The following is a 24,605-nucleotide window of genomic DNA, read 5'->3' as shown; positions in this document are numbered from 1 at the left end:
ACCGGTGGATTAGAAAATTGTCTCGTCCACTTTATGTACGTGATTGAGCAGATTTCAGGAAATACGACGCATTCAGGTTGTAAGATATATGTCTTGTAAATTTGATTCCATCATTTCACAAGAGCTAATAGCTTTTTCTTTAAGGCTGAAAGCTCAAGTTCTTCTGGTAAAAGCTTAAGGGCAAAAAACTCACAAGCACTCTGATTGAGAAATATTTTGAGTAGTAAAACCATGAAGAAAGATCTTCTTTCTGACCCTAAGCTAGGGCTTAAAATGAGCTTGAATTGTCCTCTCAGTTTGGAGGATGAAGCTAACAACAGCACAGTGGTTATTTCAGTGTTCCAGTTTCACCTGTGGGTCAGAAATAACACCTAGATTCACAGTGGGAGACTTAATGCCAGAGGGGTTAGCAGACTGAGAAACCGGTGAAGATCTCTTAATGAGATTTTGGAGTGTTGCGCTCCAGGAAGTCCATCTAGACTAGTCTAGACTCTTGAAAAGAAAATGTTGAATTAATAACAAATCTGCAAACTGGCAAAAGGAATTTTAACACCCTGACAACCCAAATGTTGTTTTACAGGACTGGTTTCTAATTGATCTATAAAGAATGACTAAATGACCAATTCAAGTAATTTAAGCCATTAATTGCAACTCATAAACCCCCTATAAAGAGTGACTTATTAGAGGGTGGCACCTTTAAGTCTAAAATTGTAACAACAAGAGGTAAAATTATACTTAATGTTCCACAGAAATAGAGCAGCATGGCTCTATTCTTTATGACAATAATTAATCTGGCTATCTTGATTAGGACTGTGGTGAATTCAGCTACATCAACAATGGAATCTGTGCACCTAGTTAGACACTACAAGACTGTACAGAGTTGATTATGCACATTTCCACATGTTGTATTCCCACAAAGAGGCACTGTAGAAAAAACACCTCACAAAGTAAACCATAAATAAACCATGTAAGCATGGAACCAAGTTACTCTGGGAATCATGTGTTGATATGAATATTATACATATAGAGACTGTAAATATTCCCATATACAATAGCATTAGCATTTTCAAATTGCTCTCATGGATGAACTGCCTCTTCCTCCTGCACTCTTACCACCAGAACCCTTCATTTGAATATAAAACATTTTCCCATTTCCCAATGCCAAGCTGTCCACTGACTTCACATAACCTTAACCTTGCTATATAACTACCATGAGTAACCACCAGGGGGCAGACTGGTACTCTCATCCAAGCAACAGGGGTTTCTAGCCTCAAACCATACAAGTCTGAATAACAGACCTTTTAAGTTGTGTAAGTTTTTTTAAGTAGACCTATTTGTCATGTCGTGGGTTTGGATTTTGTATGGCACTGAAATAGCTCTTCTACCAGAGAGTGACCACTTGTTTCCTGTTCAACCAAGTAGAAAGCCTAAGCTAGCTTAATGTTTGATTGATGAACGAATAAAGTGCTCTTGGTGCCTCTTCCTTTCTTTTCCACCTGCTGAGAGGTGATGCGTCTCCTCCAGAGCCTCTTATCTGCCTGCCATTGTCTTCTCACCTTCTTTTTATGCGTGTGATTGTGATTTGTAATCCTTGTCCACCACCTCAGGCAAATTGGTGGCGATTGCAGTCATTGACGAGAAGGACCCCACAGAGGAGAGTGGCAGGTACAAAGAACACTGAAATGAAAAAGCTTGGCTCTATATAAATTACTCCCATACACTCCCACACTTGCCACAATAATTGTGCTTAAGTGCACGGCTTTCAAATAAAGATAAGACTTGCTGTCATTGTTTGGATCTTCCCACAGATTGCAGGCACCGGCTAAAAAAAGGTTAGAGTCCGACTCATGTGGCATTTCACTCTTTTCTCATTTGCTTTTAGATTAAAGGGCTTGATTCAGAGGGTGGCGAAGGAGTACAGAGAACATTTTAACAGGTAAGGCATGGATGCGTGATGAGGTCAAAGATGAATATCCAATTTATACATTTATTCTAGGATGGTGCACTCACCGGGGAATGCTGTCTGTCTGTTCATGAGCAGGTTTATACCTTTGTCAGGGCACGTCTGTTTTTGTTGAGGTTCAGTAGAAAGGTAATTATGCAAAATGTCAGCTTCCAAATATAGGTGTTCTTTTCTGCTGTCAGTCAAAAACTCAGCGCAGCTTGTATTAATGCATAATTTTCTGTTTTTTTCAGCTTCAGTTGTGCAATAACAACTGGAGAGGAGATGTTTATGTTCTGTACTGCCTTGTTCGACCTGTTCTTTTACTGGAGAGGAACTGATTTGACAAGGCACCAAATACAAAGAGGAAATGCATTTAAAATGTAGAATTTCTTCATGGTGTTATTATTATTTTTATTACCAGTTAAGGAAGATAGTGGACAAAGAGATGATGCAAGTGCACAGACACCCAAATGTTTAACATGGTGGTCCTGAATAAAGTGCTGTATGTGTGCAGCAGGATGATTTAGTGAGTACAGTAGGTAGGTCAATCTTCAGCTGGAGAACCCAGGTTAAAGAAAACATGTACTCTGTTGACGTGGGTTGAATTCAAATCTGTTCTAAGGTCGCTGTTCTGTAGCTGACCCTTATCTCTGATCATCCTCAGCAGGGCGATAGACGACAAGAGGATTTCCCTCGCAAGGATTAATACAAACATGTATCATATTTTCATCACAATGTTGTGCTTAAGTTCCTTACTGTGCCCTATCATTGACAATGATGCCTCATCAGATAGATTTCTGTATCTCATACCACCATGATCAAAGTGTTTCTTCCACTTCAGACATTCCCATTAGAAATGATTGAATTACACAGATCTCTATCATCAATTAGACTACAATCTGCCACACTACTCTGTGCTGTGTTTTTTGAAGACTTTTGAGTTTGAGATCCCCACTGAGATCAGAGCTGCCTGCAGTGCTCTGACACACCTAAACGGTAGTCATAATTACAAGTCGCAGGCTCGACTGTCGCCCCCGATGGTGGGCGGAGGCAGCGCAGTCAACAGATCATAAGTGGGTGACTGACATTTGAATGAGCTGACGCTGTTTGATGCGGTAATAAATGTCTTGGCGTTGAGCTCACCCACCATTTGTAACATTTTGACAGAACAGTGAATGCAAATCTCAGAGCTGAGAGGGAACCAGTCTGTGTGGGTGGCAGAGGGGCGAGGGTAAGGCACATGCCTACATGAGCACATATTGTGGGAGAGTCTGATTTTGTCAGTCTGTGGGTGTGAATTGAGCTGAAGTTCTGCACTAGTCATTGTTGTCTTGGCTTTTATGCACCAGCTGATGCACACAAGTTTGGTGTGATAAGACTAGACACTAATCTTTATCACGGATAAAGCCTGTGGGGTTTTTATAGAAACAGCATAAAATAGTCAGTATCTACATGTTTTAAAAATACATTAATGAATTTGCTAATGATTAATGGAATTAAATTTTAATTGATAATACAATTTTAAAAAGGAAATAAATAACTGGATTCACAACTTGAAATAATAGATTCATTGATTGAATTAACAACTATTAAAATTCCATTCATTATGTAATTATTATTTATGAATTCATTAATGTATTTTTAAATGATGTACTAATCGACTGTTTTATGTTGTTTTTGATCATTAAAATATCAAATGATGAATTCCTTTTTAATTGATTAATGTATTTATTTATAAATTAGATTATTCATTTATAGACTGTGCTCATCCATACTCTACTGAAAAATCACCACCAACACTAACAAGTGTAAAAGGTGAAACACACTGAACATTATAACCTTCATGAAGGAGGATTCACTGCAGGACTGTTCTGCATTAGTTTTAGCTAGGTGTTCCTAATCAATTGCCAACTGAGTGTGTTTTCACCTTTTACAGTAAATGAGTTATTTTGCTGCTTATAGCCAAAAAGACCAAAGACAAAAACAATCAATAATTCAATTTAAATTCTCCTCCTTCCACAATGTGTGTCTGACTCTTCTTCTGATTCGATGTGGCACAAGCAACAAGCGAAGGAGTTAATGAACCACCGTGAAGGCCTCCTCCTCTTCTTTATCACTGCTGGCTCTGTCCTCACTTCCCCCACCTCCTTCTTCTTCTCCTCACCCACCTCCTCCTACTTGACCACCTTGTCTCCCACCAGACGCAAGCTGTTTTGTGTTTGGAGTTTCCCTCTTGCAGAGCAGCCATATCTGCCTTCACCCTCAGTTCTTCTTTGGCTCAGAGAGCTCGCTCGCTCTGCAGGACATTTTTCAGCCATTTGATTTCCCTCAGCAACGCTTCTTCTCCTGTGTGAGTTTGGCCCTCACACTTCAATCATGTTTATCATGAACATTTTTTTTCCTCAACATGCTTTAACTTAGCAGACAGAATGATTCCACCGTTTACTGCACTGTTCTGTTGTGCACTCAGTTTGTCCAAGTACTAAATTAGCTAAAAGAATCAACATTTCTGTCTGCATCTCTGCCTGACCACCGCTCATCCAAAAAACTCCACAGTCGACACTACACTTTCATAGGTTCCCAGCAATACACAAATACAGTTTGAAGTCAACCGGATGAGCAGTTGTTGGGAAAATCGAAATACAGACAGACTGACAGACATGACGGATATGTTCAGAATTTCAGTTTTTCATAAGTTTTCACACATCTTTCAATCCTGTCTGCTTTATACTAGAAGCAATGGTAGAAACTCCATTCAGATATCAAAATGATCAGAGATGTTCCCACATTTTTGGTTGTCGTCAGCTTTAAAAACCCTTTCAGCTTCGTTTGAACCTTAGTTATAATGGGAGTGAAGGAGACCCACTCATCTTCAACCTCTTCCTACTCATTCAAACTTTATGACATTCATGAAAAATGGGACTTTGACACATCAATTCAGCTCTTTTATGCCCTTCACGCTTTTTATACAGTCGCAGCTCAAACTTCATGAACTTTTTTGACCTTTCCAGAGTCTTCCATGTGTCTATGGGATGGAATGTTCACAGCTGGAGTGGTCAACCTCAGAGTGGGGAGAAGCTGTTCAACTCTTCTTAAACTTTCTCTTCAGCTTCCTCTCACACTAACAAATTTCACACTTCACACATGATTTTTTGCCATAATGTAGGAAAACTTCTCTTCCTTCACACAAAGTCCACACACTAAAGCACAGTGACTTGCAGAATTTGTACTATGACCCTCAAAGTCAAGTCTTTGACCCCATTGTTAGCTGAGACTAGAAAATAAGGAGGAAAACCGAAAGAGGGGCATTTTTAAATTGCTTGGCCATCCACATTTCTGACACCACAATTAAAAGCATAAACAAATGGTATAAACTACACCACTTTTCATTAGCATGGTCTCATTCTTATAATATAAAATATGTGCCATGCTATATTCACTTAAAATTTCAACATATTGTGGCTTCATTTTGGTGACTTTAATATTTCATGTGCTGATTGGTGATTTAAATCCTGTCTAGAGTGCATACAGTACAAGAGTAATATTTTAGCCCCTAGCCCAGTATGACTTACAGTTTCAGCATTGCTTTTGTCATGCCCATTGTTTGTCCATTATATAATCCCTCCCTTCAAAAAACACCTTTTATTTTATAGTATTCCTGAGAGCTGAAATCTTGCTTAATAAGGCTTAAATTATTTTTCTGTGGAATATTCTTTTCTATCATAAGTTGTCTGCATCCTGTAATGGCAGTGTTTATAATGCTTCAGAATGTTTAGCTTCCGAGGAACAAAATATTTTAACGCCCACCTTCCCTGGAATATTAATTCTGTTGGAACGTGGCTTCAACAAAACACTCTTGACCAATGAGGTCAAAAAATATCTACCTACATTTAGAAATGTTTCATAATTTTAATGGATAAATAGGGCTCTTAATCATTCCCAGAGGGAGCGTTTAAGTACATAGGTAAAATCTCCTTCTACTGCAAAGTCTGACAGTGTTTGCCAGAAAAATCTGTTTCACATTCTTGCCCTCAGTTTGCTCCATGCCTCCTCTCACATATACAAGTTTCTCAGTCTAGTTACTCAACCTTTTTGGCCTGTCTGCTCAGCTGACCAGCCAAGAGGTGTCACTGGGAGCGGGAGGATGGACAGACATGGGAAACAGACATGTAAATATTTTAGTTATCGAGTGGGCCAAGACATGCAAATCATTTTCCATCTATGTCTCATCCATAACTCACAGTGCTGCAGTCTTCAGAGCAGAAGTTACAAGCTGACTTTTTGATTAGCTTTATTCCCAGCCTGGCCCACTATTGTCAGCAACATTATCACCAACTCAGGCTGATTTTATATTGCATCCACTGGATTTATTATATAGTTCAGACTCTTCATAATCATGTCATTGATATAAGCACAGGCTGTATTGTTTAGCACCCAGGGGATAAACGTTGCTAGATGTAGCCATGATTCAATACGAATATAATATATATGTAGAGGCCCCTATAATCAGTCATTCAGTGGAAGTCACTGGCTTCCCCAGACTTGTGCAACCCCCTTCCCCTAGTCTACCCACAATACACTCTGCTCAGGCATAGTGCAGTACAATGAGATACAAATTGAATTCCTCCTCCTGCCTTATCGTTTAGATAAATCACCTGAGCCTTTTCTGTGGTGGAGAAGATGAGGAGAAAGAGGAGACAGTGTAGGGATGGAGCTTTGGGGATATTTCCCTCCTCCCTGCAGTGACAAAAGTGACCCCAGGTTTCCACAACGAGAGCACGCAATTCCATTCAATGTAGTTTCATATTTGTGTCTTATTGTGTATGACAGTTTGTGTCCCAGTTTGTTCTAGGTTATGCAGCCTATGGAGACAGGAAAGATCCTCTTTTTATTGTGTTGTGTGTTGTATTTGATGCACTGTTTTGCCCTCTCATGCCACTGATTTGTGTTGTTTCTCCAGAGACTTCCAGTTTGGCCACATGGATGGGAACGACTACATTAACAGCCTCATTATGGGGTGAGTGTCTCATGTCCAACCTCCCTCTCTCTTCTCATGTCATCTTCCCCCCTCTCCACCATGTTACCTTCTGTCAACTACTAACCCAGGACTGCTCTGACATCTAATGCCAGCCTCTGCCATTAAAAATGCTCTCTTGTAGAGAAGTCAATTACACAGGCTGACTGTCATTTCTTTTTCAGTGCTCTTGGCAATTCTAACTCCCAACCATCACAAAAACACACAAAGATGCACAAGCTCTTGTAAATCTGCTTGGGTGAGGGTGGGCTAGTGAGGAATAAATGAGGAATTTACAGATAAGGCTGTGCGTGGATTAAATCTATAGCGGTTGTGTGTTTAACAGCTTGCCAAAGGGCAGTGCTAATGATGCCGCAAGACCGTGCTGCAGTAGCCCTGCGCCCAGACTGAGGCTGACTGTTGGGGTGTCATGCTTGGGAGAGGCCCTGCTACTGACATCCCCACACTTTTAATTAGACAGAACCCTGCTAGTGTTACAGGCCTGCAAGGCCATAGCAGTCTGCGTGTCTGTTTTGTGTCTACCAACGTACAGTATCTAATTATGTGAGTCTTTGTATAATGCTGTGTGTGTTTTAATTTGAGCATGTTATTGTTTGTATGAGGGAGATTATAGCAGACATGGTCTCCTAAGTCCTGTGTAATTAAAAGTGTGTCAGTGAGTACAGTAGAAGTCGTATCGGAAATATGACTACATTCAACTGACACACTCTCAGTGCGCGGCTGAAATTAGACTGACAATGTTTATATTTAAGGATAAAAGAGGTGATTAGCCTTCCTAATTTTGCATGAGTACATACAATATGTATATCGCTTCGGTTTACAGGACTGAATTTGGCCGCTGTAGCACAGGATTAATTGCCCTCCTTTGAGGAATGAAATCCTGGCCTGTCAATGTCCACTAATCCTCTCCCTTAGGAGGGCCATGGAAATAAATCTGATGGCTTTTTATCCCTCTTTCTGTCATCACAGCGATTACTGTGTTCTGGCAGCGGTCTGTCTGGCGTAAGGCTGCCCCTGCTTTCACCAGAGGCACACAGACACACTCATGAATACGCACATAGACACACATGTGACATGAGCACCAAGGCTGTTTCTGCCTCTGTTTAAACGTAGGATTATCTCTAACCCCTCATATGGAATGCGTTGTGGGCTGTGAAAAACTAAAAGGGATGTGAGGTGACTGAAAAGTGTGTGTGTGAGGGGAAGACTTGGAATCATAGTAAGTGAATGACTAGAAAGGTCATTATTACCATGCAAAGTAGCGGTCATTTGATTTGTGCACTAAAGATGGCTTTTGTGGAACCTCAAATAAATTCTATACAGTGAAGGCCAGTTCCAAGATTCTGTTGTTCAATTTTTTTATATTTTTATCAAAAAATACTAGGATTTAAAAAAAAAAATCTCAGCTGATTGTCCAGATTTTATGTCCCCGTATATTAAAAATGTAGTTTTCCTGGACACACTGTGATAATCATTTATCACAGTTTACAGTTAGGTTTTTAATTAAGTCCTCTCGCAGTAATTAAAGTTCAAAAAATGCTTCTGGTAATAGAAAGTGAAAACAAAACTTGGGGAGAAAGAACTAATGAACTGCTGATAATGAGCTAGAGTCAGTTCCACTAATAAGTAAAAAGCAACAAGAACTAGAACGGTATGCCTCTGCCAAGGCCAAGCAATCCAACACGTCTGTCTCGCTCTTATAAGTTAGAAAAACATAAAGATCCATAAATGTTTCTGTTGAGAAATGGATAAAAATGTTAAGGAATTTAATGGGTTCTTCCCTGGCTGATACCCCTTCATTCCACCAAATTTAATCAAAATCTGCTCAGTTCATTTTGTATAATCAGCAAACAAACAGACATGAGTGAAAATATAACGTCCTTGGTGGAGGTACCAAAAAAAATTTCACCCAGATTTTTGGATTTTAAGTTCTTTTATTTATTTATTTTTAAAGATTTCCAACATTTTGTTTTGTTGTGAAGAGTTAGCTGAGGAAATTGATACCACCATGTCTGAGTGTTTCCATGAAATGGGAATATGCTAATGCTAACCTAGACTGGGATAAAAGTCCTATATGGCTTTAAAATAAACAATATTAGCTGTAATTATGTTGCAGCTGTTTTCAGCATGGAAAAGGGGAATAAAATGTGTGCTTTCTGCCAGTTGTATTTCTATAGAGTACAGTATATACCCTTCATTATGGGCTGCAAACCCCCAGCAGTCCCCACTCACAGAGGTGAATAGGCTAATCCATATTTATTTTAAATGGGTGCCATCTGTTGGAGTAGGCTGGATGTCAGCTGGAAATACACGTTCATAATGTGTGTGTGTGTGTGTAATTGCAAATCTCAGCTGGACAGAGTAGTGAGGTGTTGTGTGTTTGCACTCCTGATCTCAGCTGGGTGGTGGATTGGGACAGTGATGGATACGTGTGTGCGTGAGCAATTTGTCGCTGGGTTGAGTTGATGGACTATTTGTGTGCCTGTGTGTGTATCACGCAGTGCTAGGATACCTTATCTAAGCCAGCCTTTGGTGTTGTGCGAGACATGTCAAAGAAGGATTTCTTGTTTATACGACCTTGTTTGTTATCTCACTGAGTTTTGTAATTCCTCAGCTGATTTGTTGGAGTAAGTGGGCTGGAGAGTGAACAGTGTTTATGCCTCTGTTTCTGTATTTTCTGCTCAAATGAGGCAAGATCAGTGGACCACTGGGCTTCTTTGTATATGCGTCTCAGCATGGATGCAGAGTTGCTTTCCTCTGTACTCCCTGCGATTCACTTGTCAGCTGTAATTTGTAAAGGTCTCTTTAACTGTGACCAGCACAGACCCATAAAGCCCCTGAGTTGCACACTGTTTGCATAAAAGATAGGCCAGGCTGCATCACCTTTTTCCTTTAAAAAAAAAAAAAAAAAGAAAGAAAGAAAGAAAAAAGAAAAAGAAAAAAAAGTTCTCTTTGAAAGAACGCCGACGGGAAAAGTTAAATTGCTCTGAGCACAGAAGGTTTGTTTATCTCACTGTTGTATTCTCCATGTTGCAATTTGTTCTTTAAGAAACCACAATTTGTTCCCACCTGGATGATGCACTTTGATAATGGCAGTCTAAGGTGCTGAGGTTAAGAAGATTAAAAGCTGTGTTTCTTGTTTTTTTTCTCTCCTCAGCGAGGTGACAGTGCCCTCTGTTATCATCCTCAACACATCCAACGAGCAGTACTTCCTGCCCAGTGAGCCGATTGAGACCATGGAGCAGCTGGTTCAATTCATCAGCAGTGTTTTGAACGGTTCTGCACAGGTCCAAATCTTCTTCCTTCCTTCTTCCTTCCCTCCTTCCTCTCCCTCTGCTGCTTTTTAGATATTCAGCTCATTCTAGCCCACCCCCCATCCCCTGGTGTTGTACCATTGTAATCATACCAGTAGTCTTCATTAATCAAGCATGTTGCTTTGCATTCTAAGTCCTCTGTGGAAAGTATTTTCCCCAGATGAGGTGTTTTTGCAATCTCCCTTTACATGTTTAGATTTCATATTGCTGTGCCCTCTGAACAGATTATCTACAAGAATCAAACACTGAGATTATAAAACAGTATTGTATTGTGTACACTAATCTGGAAAAGAGATGTCATCGCTACATTCTACATCTGCACTACACTAAAGTCACCAGATATGAAACCATAAGCCAAACAGTCAGATGTCCTGTCCTTTTTTCCAGGAAAGGTCTAGGCTATTTTTTGCTTGGCAAAACAAACCACCTCCCACCAAATAAACAGCAACAGAAACCTCTGTGTTTCTGCAGTCCAGTCCCAGCTAAAGCCTGGACTCTTTCAGCCTCTTCACGTCATGCTGGTAGTGTCTGCCAAGAGGTGTCTCAAGGCTGGTTTGTGCTTCTTGTAGAAATGTGCAGAATAATGTGTGATACATGGATTAAATTAAAAAGTAATTATAGTTACTGTTAGATTTCCAGGGTGTTCTTTTCATCTTTTTTCTTGGGAAATGTGGAGAGCTGAATTTTTCCCCACATGTAACCAAAGTTACTGAATTCTGAGTGTTTTTCATAAGAAGCATGAACACTAAGGTACACAGATGACGTGTTTAGCCACGCATGAAGCATGAAGCAGCCAGAGGAGGACAGAGTTGACAGGCTGTGGCATCTCTCTAGCCGGTTTTTAGGGAATAGTTTTTTTTTTTTTTAATATATCCCCACTCTATGCTCTTGTGGTGCATAGGCTGACTTCAGTTTTTAAATCCTCTATCCTTTGCAATTAAGAAAGAACTCCAGCAACGTTCTATAAGAATGTTTGTGAAAACTTCTCAAACTACTTAAGCAGTCCTCACACAGCTTTCCTCTGTGCAACAGCTGCTTCCACAGAAATCATCTCATGCCCACATTTGGTTCCTTCACAGAAGTCCCGCTTAGTCAGAGCTCACTAATTGGCCATCCTGGTGAATTAACATCAGAACAGATCAGTCATTGACTGCCCAGGTGCTTTTGCCAGTCAATGAGCTCAGACAGAGCAGAACTGCTGGACAGTGAACAAACCAGATTCAAGCATGTCAGATAATTTTGTGCAGGGAAGCAGTCAATGAAACAGTATTTTAATAGTCTGGAATGTACTGAGCATATTACTGGAGAGGTGACATATTGACAATTATTTTGTTGTTTATGGCACTGTCCCCAAGTAATTGCATCAAATTGTAGATGCCAAACTGAAGAATGTCAGAAACTCTGCATATGTACTACATAAGTAGTGAATATAAAGCTCCTGTCTCAATTAAACGATCTGTCTCCCTGCAGGCATATGGAGGTGATGGCATCATTCAGAGGATCAAACGTGTGGCCTTTGATGCCAGATCCACCATTATGGTAAGTTGCTGAGGGTTGGTTCTATGCTGCTACATGTAGTCCACTCACAGAATATTTCCTAAGTTTAAGTTTTATTTATTTACTAGGGTGAACTACTGCTGAGGCTAAGATACCTCTGCTCTTGCTCTTATGAAATTTAAGTCTCCCTTTACCTTTGTAATTAAACCGTTCATGATTACAATGCTACCGAGCACCTTATACTTGCTAATATGCTTCACACCATGCCTCACCTTGACTGCATTTGCCATTTAGGGTAAATACTGTATATATGCAACCTGCTCCAAGTTCTATAAGAGTGTTGAACAAATGCCCTGCACGTTCCCTCTGGGAACAAAAACAGCATTCAGAGGACTACACTGGGTGTACAAGTGAGAATTTGCAATGCAGGCAGTAAACACAGTACTGGGACAGAGAAACAAGCAACAGAGTAGGAGAAGGTGGAGAGATGAGGGAGGAGGGGAGGGTCAGGAGGCTGAACTTGCTTTTCCTTCCACTTCTACTCTAAGTAGTTGGTTCTTTTGGGAGAACTGGTGTTTATTTTACCAAGGGTGTGATAGGAATGTAAATACAGCTGTGCTGTAATGCTCCTCGGTTGGCACAGTTGGACTGTAACCCTGCCCTTACCAGTGTCCTTAAGGGGATGTAGAGAACTCCTGGAGGAAAATTGTAGATTTTATTGAGAAGTAAGCTGACATAGAAGCTATAGTGATGTTTGGAACTAACCTCGAAGCCCAAGACATTTAGAAATATTTTTATTGAGGTTTTCATTCTTTTGCTGTCAGGTCAGGTTTAACAGTGGGGTTTTTAAATGAAATCAGTGGAAGAATAGCACCTGGCAGAAATAGCTAAATGTTCTAATACAAAAGAATAATAATTAGTTTAGCTGTTGCATAGTGTGCAGGATTTTTATTCTGCAACAGCACAAAAGTAAGAATCCGTGTATGAAGGGCTTGTCTTACACCTGTAAGAGAAAGGAGATGCTGTTCTCTTCTTGCACTCCTAAATTTAGCAAATGATGCTCACATCACCATGGCTAGTCTTGCTCACAGTGACATGATATGATACAAAGCAGATAGGCAGCAGCCATCACCTTGCCCCTGGAGAGCCTGTCTAAGTGCATGCCTTGACAGGAGCATGAGGAAGCAGCCGCATTAGGCTCAATGACTCATAGCCAGCTGTGTTAGCATAGCATACCCATCGCTACCTCATCTAGCACCACAGAGCACCGGCAATTATCATCCCTCTTCCAGTGGCAATGACTGGAGGGAACGTGAATATTTCTCTTCGTCTCAGTGGCTGACAGAAGTTGTGACCGAATACTCCCTTCTAGGTACATTGTCTCGGATGTATCGTGCTATATTAAGGCCAGATGAGTCATTTGTCACCGAGATCATTTTAAAAAAGAACTTGCAAAGTTTGTCCTTCAGTGACTTGGCTATTGTTGTGCCCACAGGAGGGTTTTGCAGAAGTTGAGTGAACATGTCATAAAATTTTATATGCGTGTTCAGGACATGGATGTGAATGAGAGGTGCTTTAATCATGACCAGGGAGCAGGTCAACTCCAGAACAACTTGTTGGTTTTGTGCACTGTATTTCATATACTGACATGTCCATTTACTATGTGCAGACCCTCAGGGGCTTCAAAGCAAGTTAAAGGATAACTGTGGTATTTCTGAACAGGGGGGCTTATTTTCCCATGGTTTTGGGTGTAAATGATTGATGGGGACAAAAATCTTAGGAAATGGTGCAGTATTGAGCAACAACAATGTACCTGGCAACCACAAACAGCTGCTGCAATGTAATCCAAATACCGGGGTTATCCTTTAAATTTTCAATATAAACATAGTGAATAAGTATTACAATTTAAATATAGTGTGGTAGTAGTGATTCATTTTCAAAAAACATTTACAGCATGTGTGTGATTACAACCTTTCCACTAATATAGGTACAGTGTGCAGTCGAGTTATCGTGAATATGTGGTCATGGGAACTGGAGGATACAAAAGAATATAGAAAGTGTGTGCCTGCAGAAAATATACTGAGACAGACGAGTGTGTAAAGGTGGAACCCGCTTTATTTATTTGAGTTCAAACTCTACAATCTAAAAGTACAAAAAACCCAAAGGATTGCAGATAAAAGGGGAAAAAACTCTCCGAAATGGTCATCAGTGTAAAACAAAAGCAAAACAAACAAGACAGCACCGTACAAGAGGGAACACAAACAGTAACATAATACTGACTTCCTGAAATTACACGACAGAAACTTAATTAATTCTAAAATATTACAGCCTGCCCATGTTTCTGCAGATGATTTGTGACCTGCCTTCTAAACACACACACTCGCTGAGCTTAATGGCGTAATGCAAATGAATGAATAAATGAATGAATAAAAATGTAGTGTCTCCGCTAAAAACATAAAAGCCTGTCTGCGATTTTTTTTCCCCATGAATATTTTTTTGATCTGCCCTCTAAACAGGATTTTGAATCCACTCCACCTAATAGCTAATGGGAGGCTCTTTACTATTGCAAATGCTGACTGTTGAGAGAGATGTAACAGTTTTAATAAATAATAAAATGCACACTCCAGAACAGCTCCATTATAAGAAATGGAGATACATTATGTGTGTTATGTGAGTTTTGTTGTTTAATGTGTGAACTTAAAAAATAAGGTCAGGGCTGGATTGACTCATTAGAGCTGTGGGCCACTATTGACCCCTATTTCCTCACAGTCACTGTGAATGCAGTGTATGCATCCTGTTTCCTGTAAGAACTCATCATTTACAAAGCACATGGCAATTTCATTATACTTTGCCAGGAGCCCCAGACACTAACCAGTACTCCTGTTAATGGTCATTTGTGGTGGACATATAATCAGGCTGAATTACTTCTTGTTTTTCTTCATTGATCCAGCCTGACATCATAGTTGTAAATTGTATCAACAGAGTAGGTTAAAGTAAAAATGAATGGTGCAATACAGCAAATATATGACGGTAGTTTCCTCCATTTTAGATCCTCCGGCGCATTGTGGATTCTTAGTTCAAAGGCTGGTTGAGTTGAACTCTACGCTTGACTTAATTCCACCTCCTTGAGCAGATCAGTTAGCCCTCCATTAACAAGATCACAGATTTTAATAGAGCACATGAAAATGCTTTTAACAGTATGTGTTTATTTACATCAAAGTGAGAAAAGTAGAGATCGTGTTCTTATAGTGGGTAGAGTGACGATGAACTTGAATTGTGAAAGAAAGCTCATATATTGTTCTTAACCCCCCCACACACACACTACTCGTCCCCTTTTTTGTCTCCCTTTCATCTTTTGTTGTCTCTTCTCTAACACCAGTCGGTGTTTCGCAGCTCACCGCTGCTGGGCTGCTTCCTGTTCGGCCTACCGCTGGGCGTAATTAGCCTGATGTGCTATGGCATCTGCACGGCTGAGTCGGATGATGGTGCGGATGACATGGACGCGCTCAAGAGGGAAGGCCTGACTGACGAGGAGGAGGAAGAGGAGGAGGAGAGGCAACGTGCCGCTGAGCTGGAGGGCCCCGAAGAAGGGGAGAACGAGGAAGAGGATGTTGGAGAGAAGGATCCTGAGGAGAAGAAAACAGATTAACACAGGGGCTCCTGCCGCATAGAGGATGATAGGCCTAGTCAAATGCAGTGAAATGAAACTCAAAGACATATCAATGTATTACTGTTCTGCTTCTTTGTTTTTCATCTCACTTCCCATCAGAGTCCCTCTAACACAGACTGTTCTCCTATCTTTCAGTTCTGTGTGTCGGTGTGTAAGGTCAGCTGCTCAGTGAAGCCATCAAATCATGTTTAAAACTAACAGCCTTTTTAAATGATGGAGTGTAAACACATAATAACTTTATTTGTATTGCACTTTTCAAAACAATAGTTACAAAGTACTTCACAGAGCGATGGAATACAGAAAGGTCATCATAAATAAAACATAGAAACATTAAAATAGACATTGGATAAAACCATTAAGGCACAATAAATGTAGTAAAAGTAATGTAGTTAAAAGTAAGTAAAATCAACAAAGAAACAGCAGAAGCTAAAGGCAGACAGATAATTGTGACTGTCTGTACAATACAAGTGTGTTTTGAGATGGGACTTGAGGGTTGACACTGAAGTGGCGAGCCTGAATTCTTGTGGCGAGGCGTCCCAAAGTCAAGGGGCCTTGACAGTGAATGCTCCGTCACTTCCAGTCACTGACCTCTGTAAAGTTAAGAGAAGAAGGGATGGCTGTGAACCAAACATACCACTTATTTATTATGATTCAAACAACCAGTGGTCTATTCCATGTGATGTGTGACCCTTTCTCTGACATTGTTTGGTCGTTTCGAAACCACTTTAATGCCCTTATTATATCTTCTTTTTATTGTCATATCCCAATCTCTTCTATGGTTTTTTTTTATTCTAATTTACTATAACATCCTACAGTAGTAGAAACAGATAAATCTTGCCTTCAAACTGAGAAGAACATAAATAGACTGCAACATTTTGTATACCTTTACCCTCCCTGACCCAAAGTGTAGGCTTATCATGTATAGTGATGTCTGTAGAAAGCATAGGAAGTGCCCAAGAAGGAAAATTTGCCATAAATGAATTGTGCTTTTTTATTGTCTGTTATTGCCTGAAAATATTTCTTCTTGTTCTTTTTCTAGGGGTGCAAAGTGCCGAGACAGTCGTGCATTTCAACTTATTTCTCGTGCCAGCCACCTGTTACTGTCCATTACTGTAGACAGCTGGTGAAAAAAGCTGGAAAGGTAACTGGTATCAGTCTTGTCTGATATCCAGAATGTGGCAAATAAACATTTTTAAAACCCATTTCAACCCAACATGACGAATCTGCTTCGTATAGATGGGTTGTACCTGTATAGCAAACTCCCATAACATGCATCGGTAGCTTCTGTGGCTCTTAACAACTCATATTCCTCAGATAGACTGGCTCTGTCTGTTTCCATATTTCAATCTGTCCTCCATCACTGGTTTCTATATTGAATTCAGTAAGCAGGTTGAAGTTTACATCCTGATGCACTGAGACATACACTAAGCATATAAAATATTAGGACTGTCTTCCTACTACTGAATTTTTTTGGTTACAATCCACTATTATCAGTCGGTTTTGAAATCCCTCCCTATGCTATTTTCATAGCCTTGCGATTAAATTGTATGTATTAGCTGAAATCAAGTAAGCATCACTGCTTTCTCCTGAATTCACCTGGTCGCCTTTTTCATGGAAAAAACTGCTCCTAATATTTGCAACACTGAGTCTGATACGTTTTTATGAAAACTACACCTTGTTGGATTTGGGGTCCAGTGGTGCTTCAGTGCCACATGAAAACATGTTTCATTATCTTTATTATCTACTGGATAAAATCAAATATTTGTGACTAAAGAAGGAAAAAAATAAAGGTAGCACATCACTCAAAAACTCCCAACAGCTGTTAGATTTTCCTCTTGATTGGTGTGTGGAAATACCAGACATTGCCTTTTTTCAGTCAAAACACAAACGCTATAAAAAATTCTTGTGTTAAACAACCTGTGTGTTTCCACATATGGCTGATGAAATCATACTGGACCCCATTGTTCAAAGTAAAGAGCTGATTATTTAATTTAAAGCAATAGTTTTTGGGGAAATATGGAAATAAAGATAAGAGTTCATTCCACTCTCATGTCTGAAACTAGTGCCAGCAGCCAGTTAGCTTAGCGTAGTATAAAGACTGGAAACCAAAGGAAAAAAGCTACTCTGGCTCTGTCCAGAAGCAATAAAATCTGCCTCCAAACCTGTTTTAAAGCTCTAATTAACACGTTAACTCTCTTTTGTTTGATTCGTTCAACAGTTGTTCGTTCAACAGTGTTGACAAGACTCCACAGAGTCACAATGCACCTCAAAGAAAAACAAAGTAGTAGTTTTGGACTGAAGCCCTGTAAAACCACAATGTGATATTTTTCCTCTTTACTTTATGCACAGATTGTACAAACAAGATATAACATATTGATTGGTGAGTGTTAGGGGTGCTTTTAAAAGTGCCAGGCTAGCTCTTTCCCCTGCTTCCAGTGTTAATGCTAAGCTATGCTAATCAGCTGCTGGCTCTAGTTTCATATTTACAGTACAGACATGGGAGTGGTATTCATCTTCTAATGTGACTCTCTTTCTTCCATGAATTTTGAACTATTCCTTTGTATGCACGTTAGTTTTTTTATTTGCTTTTGAACCATTTTACATCACTCATTATGTTTAATGTACAGAGCTCCAAAGCACGTATAAGTTTGAAATGAGGGAACCTTCAAATATATCGGTGGTGAATGAGTGCAAAAGCATTCAGCATGCATTCTTGACCTTGGGAACAGTAGTTTAACAGAGTAATCTTAACTCAAGGTCCACTTCTTAGCTTTTTTTCCTGAGCTTTCAACCTGACCTCAACTAGTAAGTAGTAAGCGGTCCTTGAATTGAGATATTTTCAAATGGTAATGAATGTTTTGAGCTGTTTATCCCCTCAGCCCTCATCCTTACCCCTGTTCTATAACATTTTTAAAGTGTAGCTGAGTAATAAGCTTCAGGTTTTGTTTTTCATTATTGCTCATGTCATTGTGCTTTTGCAGCTCAGTAAATCTTGTAACTTGATTGACTTAGGCACCTCAACCTAAACACACCTGTTGTTTTTAATATACAGAGGTTATCTGCATTATTACTGTGAAACTGCACTAAAGGAAAACCATGCCCTCGTCTTGCCTTCTTTGGTCTTTGTAGTTGCCTATCATTCTCTACCAAGCTTCCTCTTTGGGTGTCAATTGAGAGTATCACACTTTGTTACAGGTTTGGAAGATTGAAATAAAGATTGTCCTCTTTTTTTCTTGTTGGCTAGTATCTTTTTTTTCTATGCCTTTTGTACATGTGGTCTTTTTTCTCTTTTAAATTATCTGCCCATCTTCCATTTCGACATCTATCTCCAATTATCACACGTATAATTATGTTTTTTCTTCCCCCACCAGTATGATTTTAGGTGGAGGTGTCTACTCAATTATGGCAGATATGAATCAAATTTTGGGGGATCTAGGTTTAACCGCGGCTGATCACATTACTTGATGTGAAACTCATTTATTTCTTCTCTTTAGGGAATGATAGCGCTCACTGGTCAAACTCAGAAATGTGACCGCACATAATGAAAAAGCACAATGCCACTGCATATGTTCTGAAGCCTGACCCTCAAGAAATGTTGCTATTGGGAACTGTGATTGTTTGTTTTCTGGTTTGACAAAGAGGGACAATGTTCATTTTCCCTTGGATGTCATTTTAGGGATAAATCACCACAAAGGGGGAGATAATATATTACTACATCAGAATCAGTGTCATTGAGTGGTGCTGATGCAAAAAGTAATTCATCGCTCAATTACCTCGCTATATATTCTGAGAATGAGTTTCATCGTGTGGCAAATGAAGGAGGCCTGCTGTCTCTCTTCTTTCAGAGAACCAACAATCTTGTGCGCTAGACAAGGGCAATTACACTTCGCCGCTCATTCTGATGTCTGTCTTATGGTGAAATGGCAAATTAGGACGAGATAGTAATCATCTCATTTCTGACTCACATGGGAGGTGTTTAATGGTTGAGGTCACGCGTGGGGTCAAGGTAAAGAGATGGTTATTTCAGTTAATGCTGGGAGCTTGTATTTCAAGGGTGTTCTAAGCTCAGTTGATGTCACTCAAGATGAGAAATGGCTGATTAGCTCTGCTCACCATGGAAACCAACCTGCACTTGTTCTCTGTGAGTCTTTGCAGGCCCTGTCAGAAACACAGCAGTTTTTATTACATCATAGCTGATAGATGGCTGCAGCTGCTGAAATCAATCTGTTTTCTGCCACTTACAAGAACAACTAAAAAACTCATTGCCTAATTGCACAAATTTGGCCTTCTGAAATTTCACATCCCATCAGTAAACAGCTCTTTTGTTGTGTTTTTTTTTTTGTATTTGTTTCCATTGTGAGTAGTTAGATCATTTCTCGTAGCCCTGTCTGACTATTTTTGGTCCTGTGTCTTCACGTCAGTGGTTCAGCTGGGTTTAATAGCCGCTTGTCAACTTGTCAATCGATAGATGGTGCTTGTTGCTGTTGCATTCCTCTGAAACGGCCTGACATTTTGGAAAACTTTTCTTCAGGGCTGTGTGAAAATGGCTTTGTGTGAAGATGTCTACTGCCCATTGCCCGTTACAACTTCTCCTGCATCAAAAATCATCAAAAGCACACACACACACACAAACAAACAACACATTCATACTCTTGCAGAGAGTAGTAGCTGCCTGTGGAAAGGGAGATGCAGTTACTACACATTAGAGGCACAAAAACAAATAAAAAATACTAAAGTACATGGTACACATTGCGTATCTAAACTGAACGTTAAAACTTGATTATTTTAATCATATTATTTCTACCCATCACTAAGACTTATTTTATTTGGTTGCGTTCTTCCCAAAAGTTACCAGGAAGAAAGCCTGCAAGGAAATGTCCCATGACCTCGTGATAACTTGCGTCCTCGTTGTGACGTCACGTTTTTCTCAGCTGTTCAAAATTAAAAGCTCCTCGGTCAATTGAGGAAAATGTGGCAGCACAGGCTAAAATAAAATAATGTTTAACAAGCCAAAACAATAAAAAAAAAAAGTGACGGAGGAGGGGAAAGAGAGCAGTGGGTGAATGAACTGCTAAACCCACTTAATTGGATTTTTATCATTCTTAACGTTTGCGATGTTGGCGTGCAGCCAGAGGCTAACACTAGCTCAAAACGAGTAGCCCCGACCCCTCTGGTCCACCACAAGGAGACCTCCCTACCACAGGCCCCAGAAGTTGGCCACTGCTCTATGGATGCAATATTCAGTGAAAATTTGCACGGCACTGCTGTTAGACCTCACCATACCTGTCACTGTTTGAACCACAGAGCGCTCATTCTCCAAGCTGAAGTTGACATAAGCTTACTGAAGGAGCAGCGGGGGACCAGAGAGACAACCCAGACCAGCCCAGCCAGGGATTTGGACTTGTGACTTTGCTGAGCGTCAGGCCTGTTGAATGAACTTCTAATGGGTGAGTACAGGTTTCTTTTTGTTATGAAGTGGGGTGAGGGATTTAAAGCAATGGATAGTCTCTTATGCTGGAAAATGCGCACCTGCTTTTATCTGTGCCTGTAGAGATATTTGGCCGCTGCGCCATTGATGGTGAATGATTAATTCTAGGAATGCAAGTGATTGTCATGTGCCATGTGCCGTCATGCATGCATGCATGTATGTGTCTTCTGTTTGAGGGAGATTGGGTGCAACAAAACAACAGGGGCCAGTCACACTGATGTTTGTCCTTGTATTTTAAGTGTGATAAGTAAAAATGTAAGATCAGACCCTTTATTTTAATATACTCTGGCTGGCTGCTTAGCTTATATACCTGGACAAGCAAGACAGAATTTAGATTAGCTAGAGATTCGTTTTATCAATATTTTTATGTTATTAGTGAGAAAAGCTGTTAGGATGAAGACTAACCAATGTGTTGTGTAACACAATAACATAATAATATAATAATTTTGTCAGGGGCTGCTGGAGCATAAACCTCCCCAAATCCAATTAAGATTAGGTCAGGACTGCTCATGTTGGTCTTAAAACTAAAATATGGTGGTGCACACAATTCATTTTGGTAATCTATTGATAAGGTGCTAATGTTTCTTCTCATGCTGTGTCCTCCTCAGAACAGTAATGGCAAAGATTTGAAAGAGTTGAGTAGCCTCCTATGTGGAGAACAGACTCTCATTGGTTAGTAGCGGTAGGAGGTAATAAATCAGTGAGCCAATCTCAACAGCACTCATTCAGGAAGTGATGTGCTACAGTGTGAAACAATATGTTGGGGCAGTCTGCACAATGCTCCTATTAACAGTAAATGATAGGTAACAATCACTGTCCCATGAACATAGGTAGTGTTGGTGCAGTGGGTACAGTAACCACATCTGTAGAATGCAAAGGGTGGAGCAGACAAGTGGGACGTTGAACTGTTTTCAGTATGCTGTCCTATTCTGAGAGTGCTGACCTCCATCTGTGGAGGGGCTGAAGCGCAGGAGATCCCTTCTACATTGTTGAAATATATTAGCATACAGGACCAGCCTCCACACAAGGCTGAATCCAAATGTAAAGAGCAGCACTGACTGGACAACTGGTGTTCAGGGGAGGGGTTTAGCAAATGGTCAATTAGAAATCATAAAACTCTGGAGGATTGCAGCTCACTTCTCAGCCACAATCCATATCTTGGTTTGTGACAAATCTTTATTTATAGCTGAAGTGCTCAAATGATGCTCAGCTCTGTTGAGAATAACAAGTGCACGGCCCGTATTATGCCTGTCACCTCTAAGTGCACTGTAAGCATTTCCCACTGGAGTGTTTCTGCTTATCACTCTGCCAGAGAGCCGCTGCCACAGAGCAGCTGCCTAATGATGTTGCCCGGATCGTGATAATTTACTGAAGGGACCTGTCCCCTCAGGGTGGTCCGGGTGACTTACAGTACCTGAGACGTAACTGCTTCTGGAGGAGGTGACATGTGCCCGAACGCAGCTGCTGATGCCGTCACTCCTGCTGTTGCCACAGGCGATTTTCATCCTTCAACCTGATTATCCAAAGAGCAAAAAAACCAGCTTTCACAGTGAAGCAGCACAACAGGTTCATCAACACATGGATGAGTGTTTGCAGTATGTGTGTCTGTGTGTGTGTGTCTGTGTGTCACAGCCTTCATAGCTTGTGTTTAATCTGATCCTTAGTCCCTCCACACAGATGTTCAGGGATGTTACGTGACTGGCCTGCTGGGTCCAGAGCTTACTTCCAAGCCCCCTTATAGTGACTGTAGCCAGCTGGGTTTTAGTGATTGTACAGTCACCACACTTAAATACTCGTATGCACATGTATATATGTATGCACCACTGATGTGAGCACTTTTTCCTGCTCAGGCAAAAAAACTTTGGGAGGGCTTGTGGGAACAGTTTCTGAATCCCTTTAACTCCTAAAACTGGATATCTCAGGAAGAAGTACTACTGGGGCATGAGCTAAGTGCTACATTCTGTGAAGAAAGTGGGATTTATTTAAGTTAAGAGCTTTTGCACAATAATCCTTTCAGGGGGCTGTCTAAAACATCTTTAATGGGTGGGGTCACAAGCTCAGAGGAGAGGGCTGTCTGTTTTTATAGTCTACATCATATACTGATAAATGTATACATACAACAAATTATACATCTGTATTTCTAAATACCTCATGGTTTCCAAAGCATAGGAACACAAACTGCAAGATTTCAAGCCTGGATTGTTGTAGAGGCTTCCAGTTTCCAGTGCTGAGCAGCAAACAAAGCCTTAAATGTTTTGCTTAACTTAGATGAAATAAACTACAGCAGGGTATGAGACTGGATCAGTTTCTTTTCTTATAGTGATCTTATATTCATTGAGTGGTCCAGTTAAGATACCTGGAGCTGTGTATTTGACTTATATTTAAGTTTTAATTAGGGTTTGGACCCGTGCTGGTGTGTTAAATCATTTATTGCTTGTTTGATGTCTGATATTATCCTTTTATCTTTTACAGCAACTGCAGTGTTGCATGTGTCAGTGTTAGTTCTTCTTAGTTTGTTAGAACAGGATTTGATCTGATTTGACTCTGTGCTCAACATACACGCAACACACTTTTCCAAATATTCACAAACAAGAAGAAAGAAAAACGAATCAAAACAAAAACACAGACATATACTGAAAATCAGAACATATGATAAATATTCTTAAATTATCTTGCATACACATGGCAACCCTCCAAAAGAAAGTTGAAGGAACAGTTTGACATTTTTAGGAAATACAAATTAGATTTGGTGTCTAAATGTTGTGGTTATGTGTACCTCTTTCATGGGTACAGTGATTTTCTGAAGTAAACCAAGCTTACTGTCTGCACACTTCAGTTTTTGTCTGGATTAAACAAACAAAACCTAATGTATCATTTAGTGAACTTTAGAGGTGCTGGGTGGTGGATTTTACTGCCTTCAGAAAGAAGTAGGCTAGCGCTATCCCTCTGTTTCCTGTCTTAATGTTAAGCTCGACTAACTGACTCTTAATTTCACATTTAATGGACAGATATGAGAGCTTTGTTGATCTTCTCCACTAAGTCTTGGCTAAAAAGCAAATAAGTGTATTTTCTAAAATGTCAAACAACTCACTTGATGTGTGTAAAGTGTAATTGGCCAGCTAAAGGCTGAAAGAATGAATGTAGTGGCTGCACTTATGGCAATGTATTATTTAATGCAAAATTAGTGTGATTAGTAAGAGAATCAGATGATGGGCATCATTTGTGTTAACTTATCCATCTGTTGTGTAGTGTGCTGATACAAAGCCTTACGCTAAGTAACAAAGAAACTAACTTTTACTTTAACTTGAGAAAAACCAGGAGAATGTTATTGTGACAGGTACAACATAGATTTTATTCTGAGAGGCCTTAATTGTGGAGAGATAGAATTAAAATTTACCAGATACCTTTGAGAGTTTGTGTGAACTATGACAAGTCGAGCAAAGACGACTGCTCCTGATGTGCTCTTCTTTGGAACAGCAGTGCATAGTACTGTTAGTGGTCATTACTGAGCCCACTTTAGCATCCAACACCACAGAGGAATAACACAGTGCCTGCAGAGAGTAATAACATCTTAGTGCTGCTGTGGCCACATTTGGCCCAGGCCAGTGGTTAACTTTGCAATCTAATAGGAAATGTTTTCTTTTCAGCTCCCTCTG

General features: G+C 40.1%; 1 protein-coding gene across 1 annotated transcript in view; it reads left to right on the top strand.

The window, feature by feature from the left end:
• tmx3b (thioredoxin related transmembrane protein 3b) overlaps positions 1-18,690 on the top strand; it is a 32,166-nt gene extending 13,476 nt beyond the window's left edge. Inside the window, exons 11-16 of the mRNA XM_018700816.2 lie at positions 1,608-1,665; positions 1,883-1,936; positions 6,906-6,962; positions 10,138-10,267; positions 11,765-11,833; positions 15,171-18,690. Of these exons, the coding sequence (XP_018556332.2) occupies positions 1,608-1,665; positions 1,883-1,936; positions 6,906-6,962; positions 10,138-10,267; positions 11,765-11,833; positions 15,171-15,440 (638 nt within the window). The 3' untranslated portion in view covers positions 15,441-18,690. The remainder of the gene's footprint in view (positions 1-1,607; positions 1,666-1,882; positions 1,937-6,905; positions 6,963-10,137; positions 10,268-11,764; positions 11,834-15,170) is intronic.
• Positions 18,691-24,605: the final 5,915 nt, after the last annotated feature.

The sequence above is a fragment of the Lates calcarifer genome, linkage group LG24, assembly GCF_001640805.2.
Source record: "Lates calcarifer isolate ASB-BC8 linkage group LG24, TLL_Latcal_v3, whole genome shotgun sequence".
NCBI classification, from domain to species: domain Eukaryota; kingdom Metazoa; phylum Chordata; class Actinopteri; family Centropomidae; genus Lates; species Lates calcarifer.
Note: the sequence above shows the minus strand (reverse complement) of the source record. Positions and strands in the feature narration are given on the sequence as shown.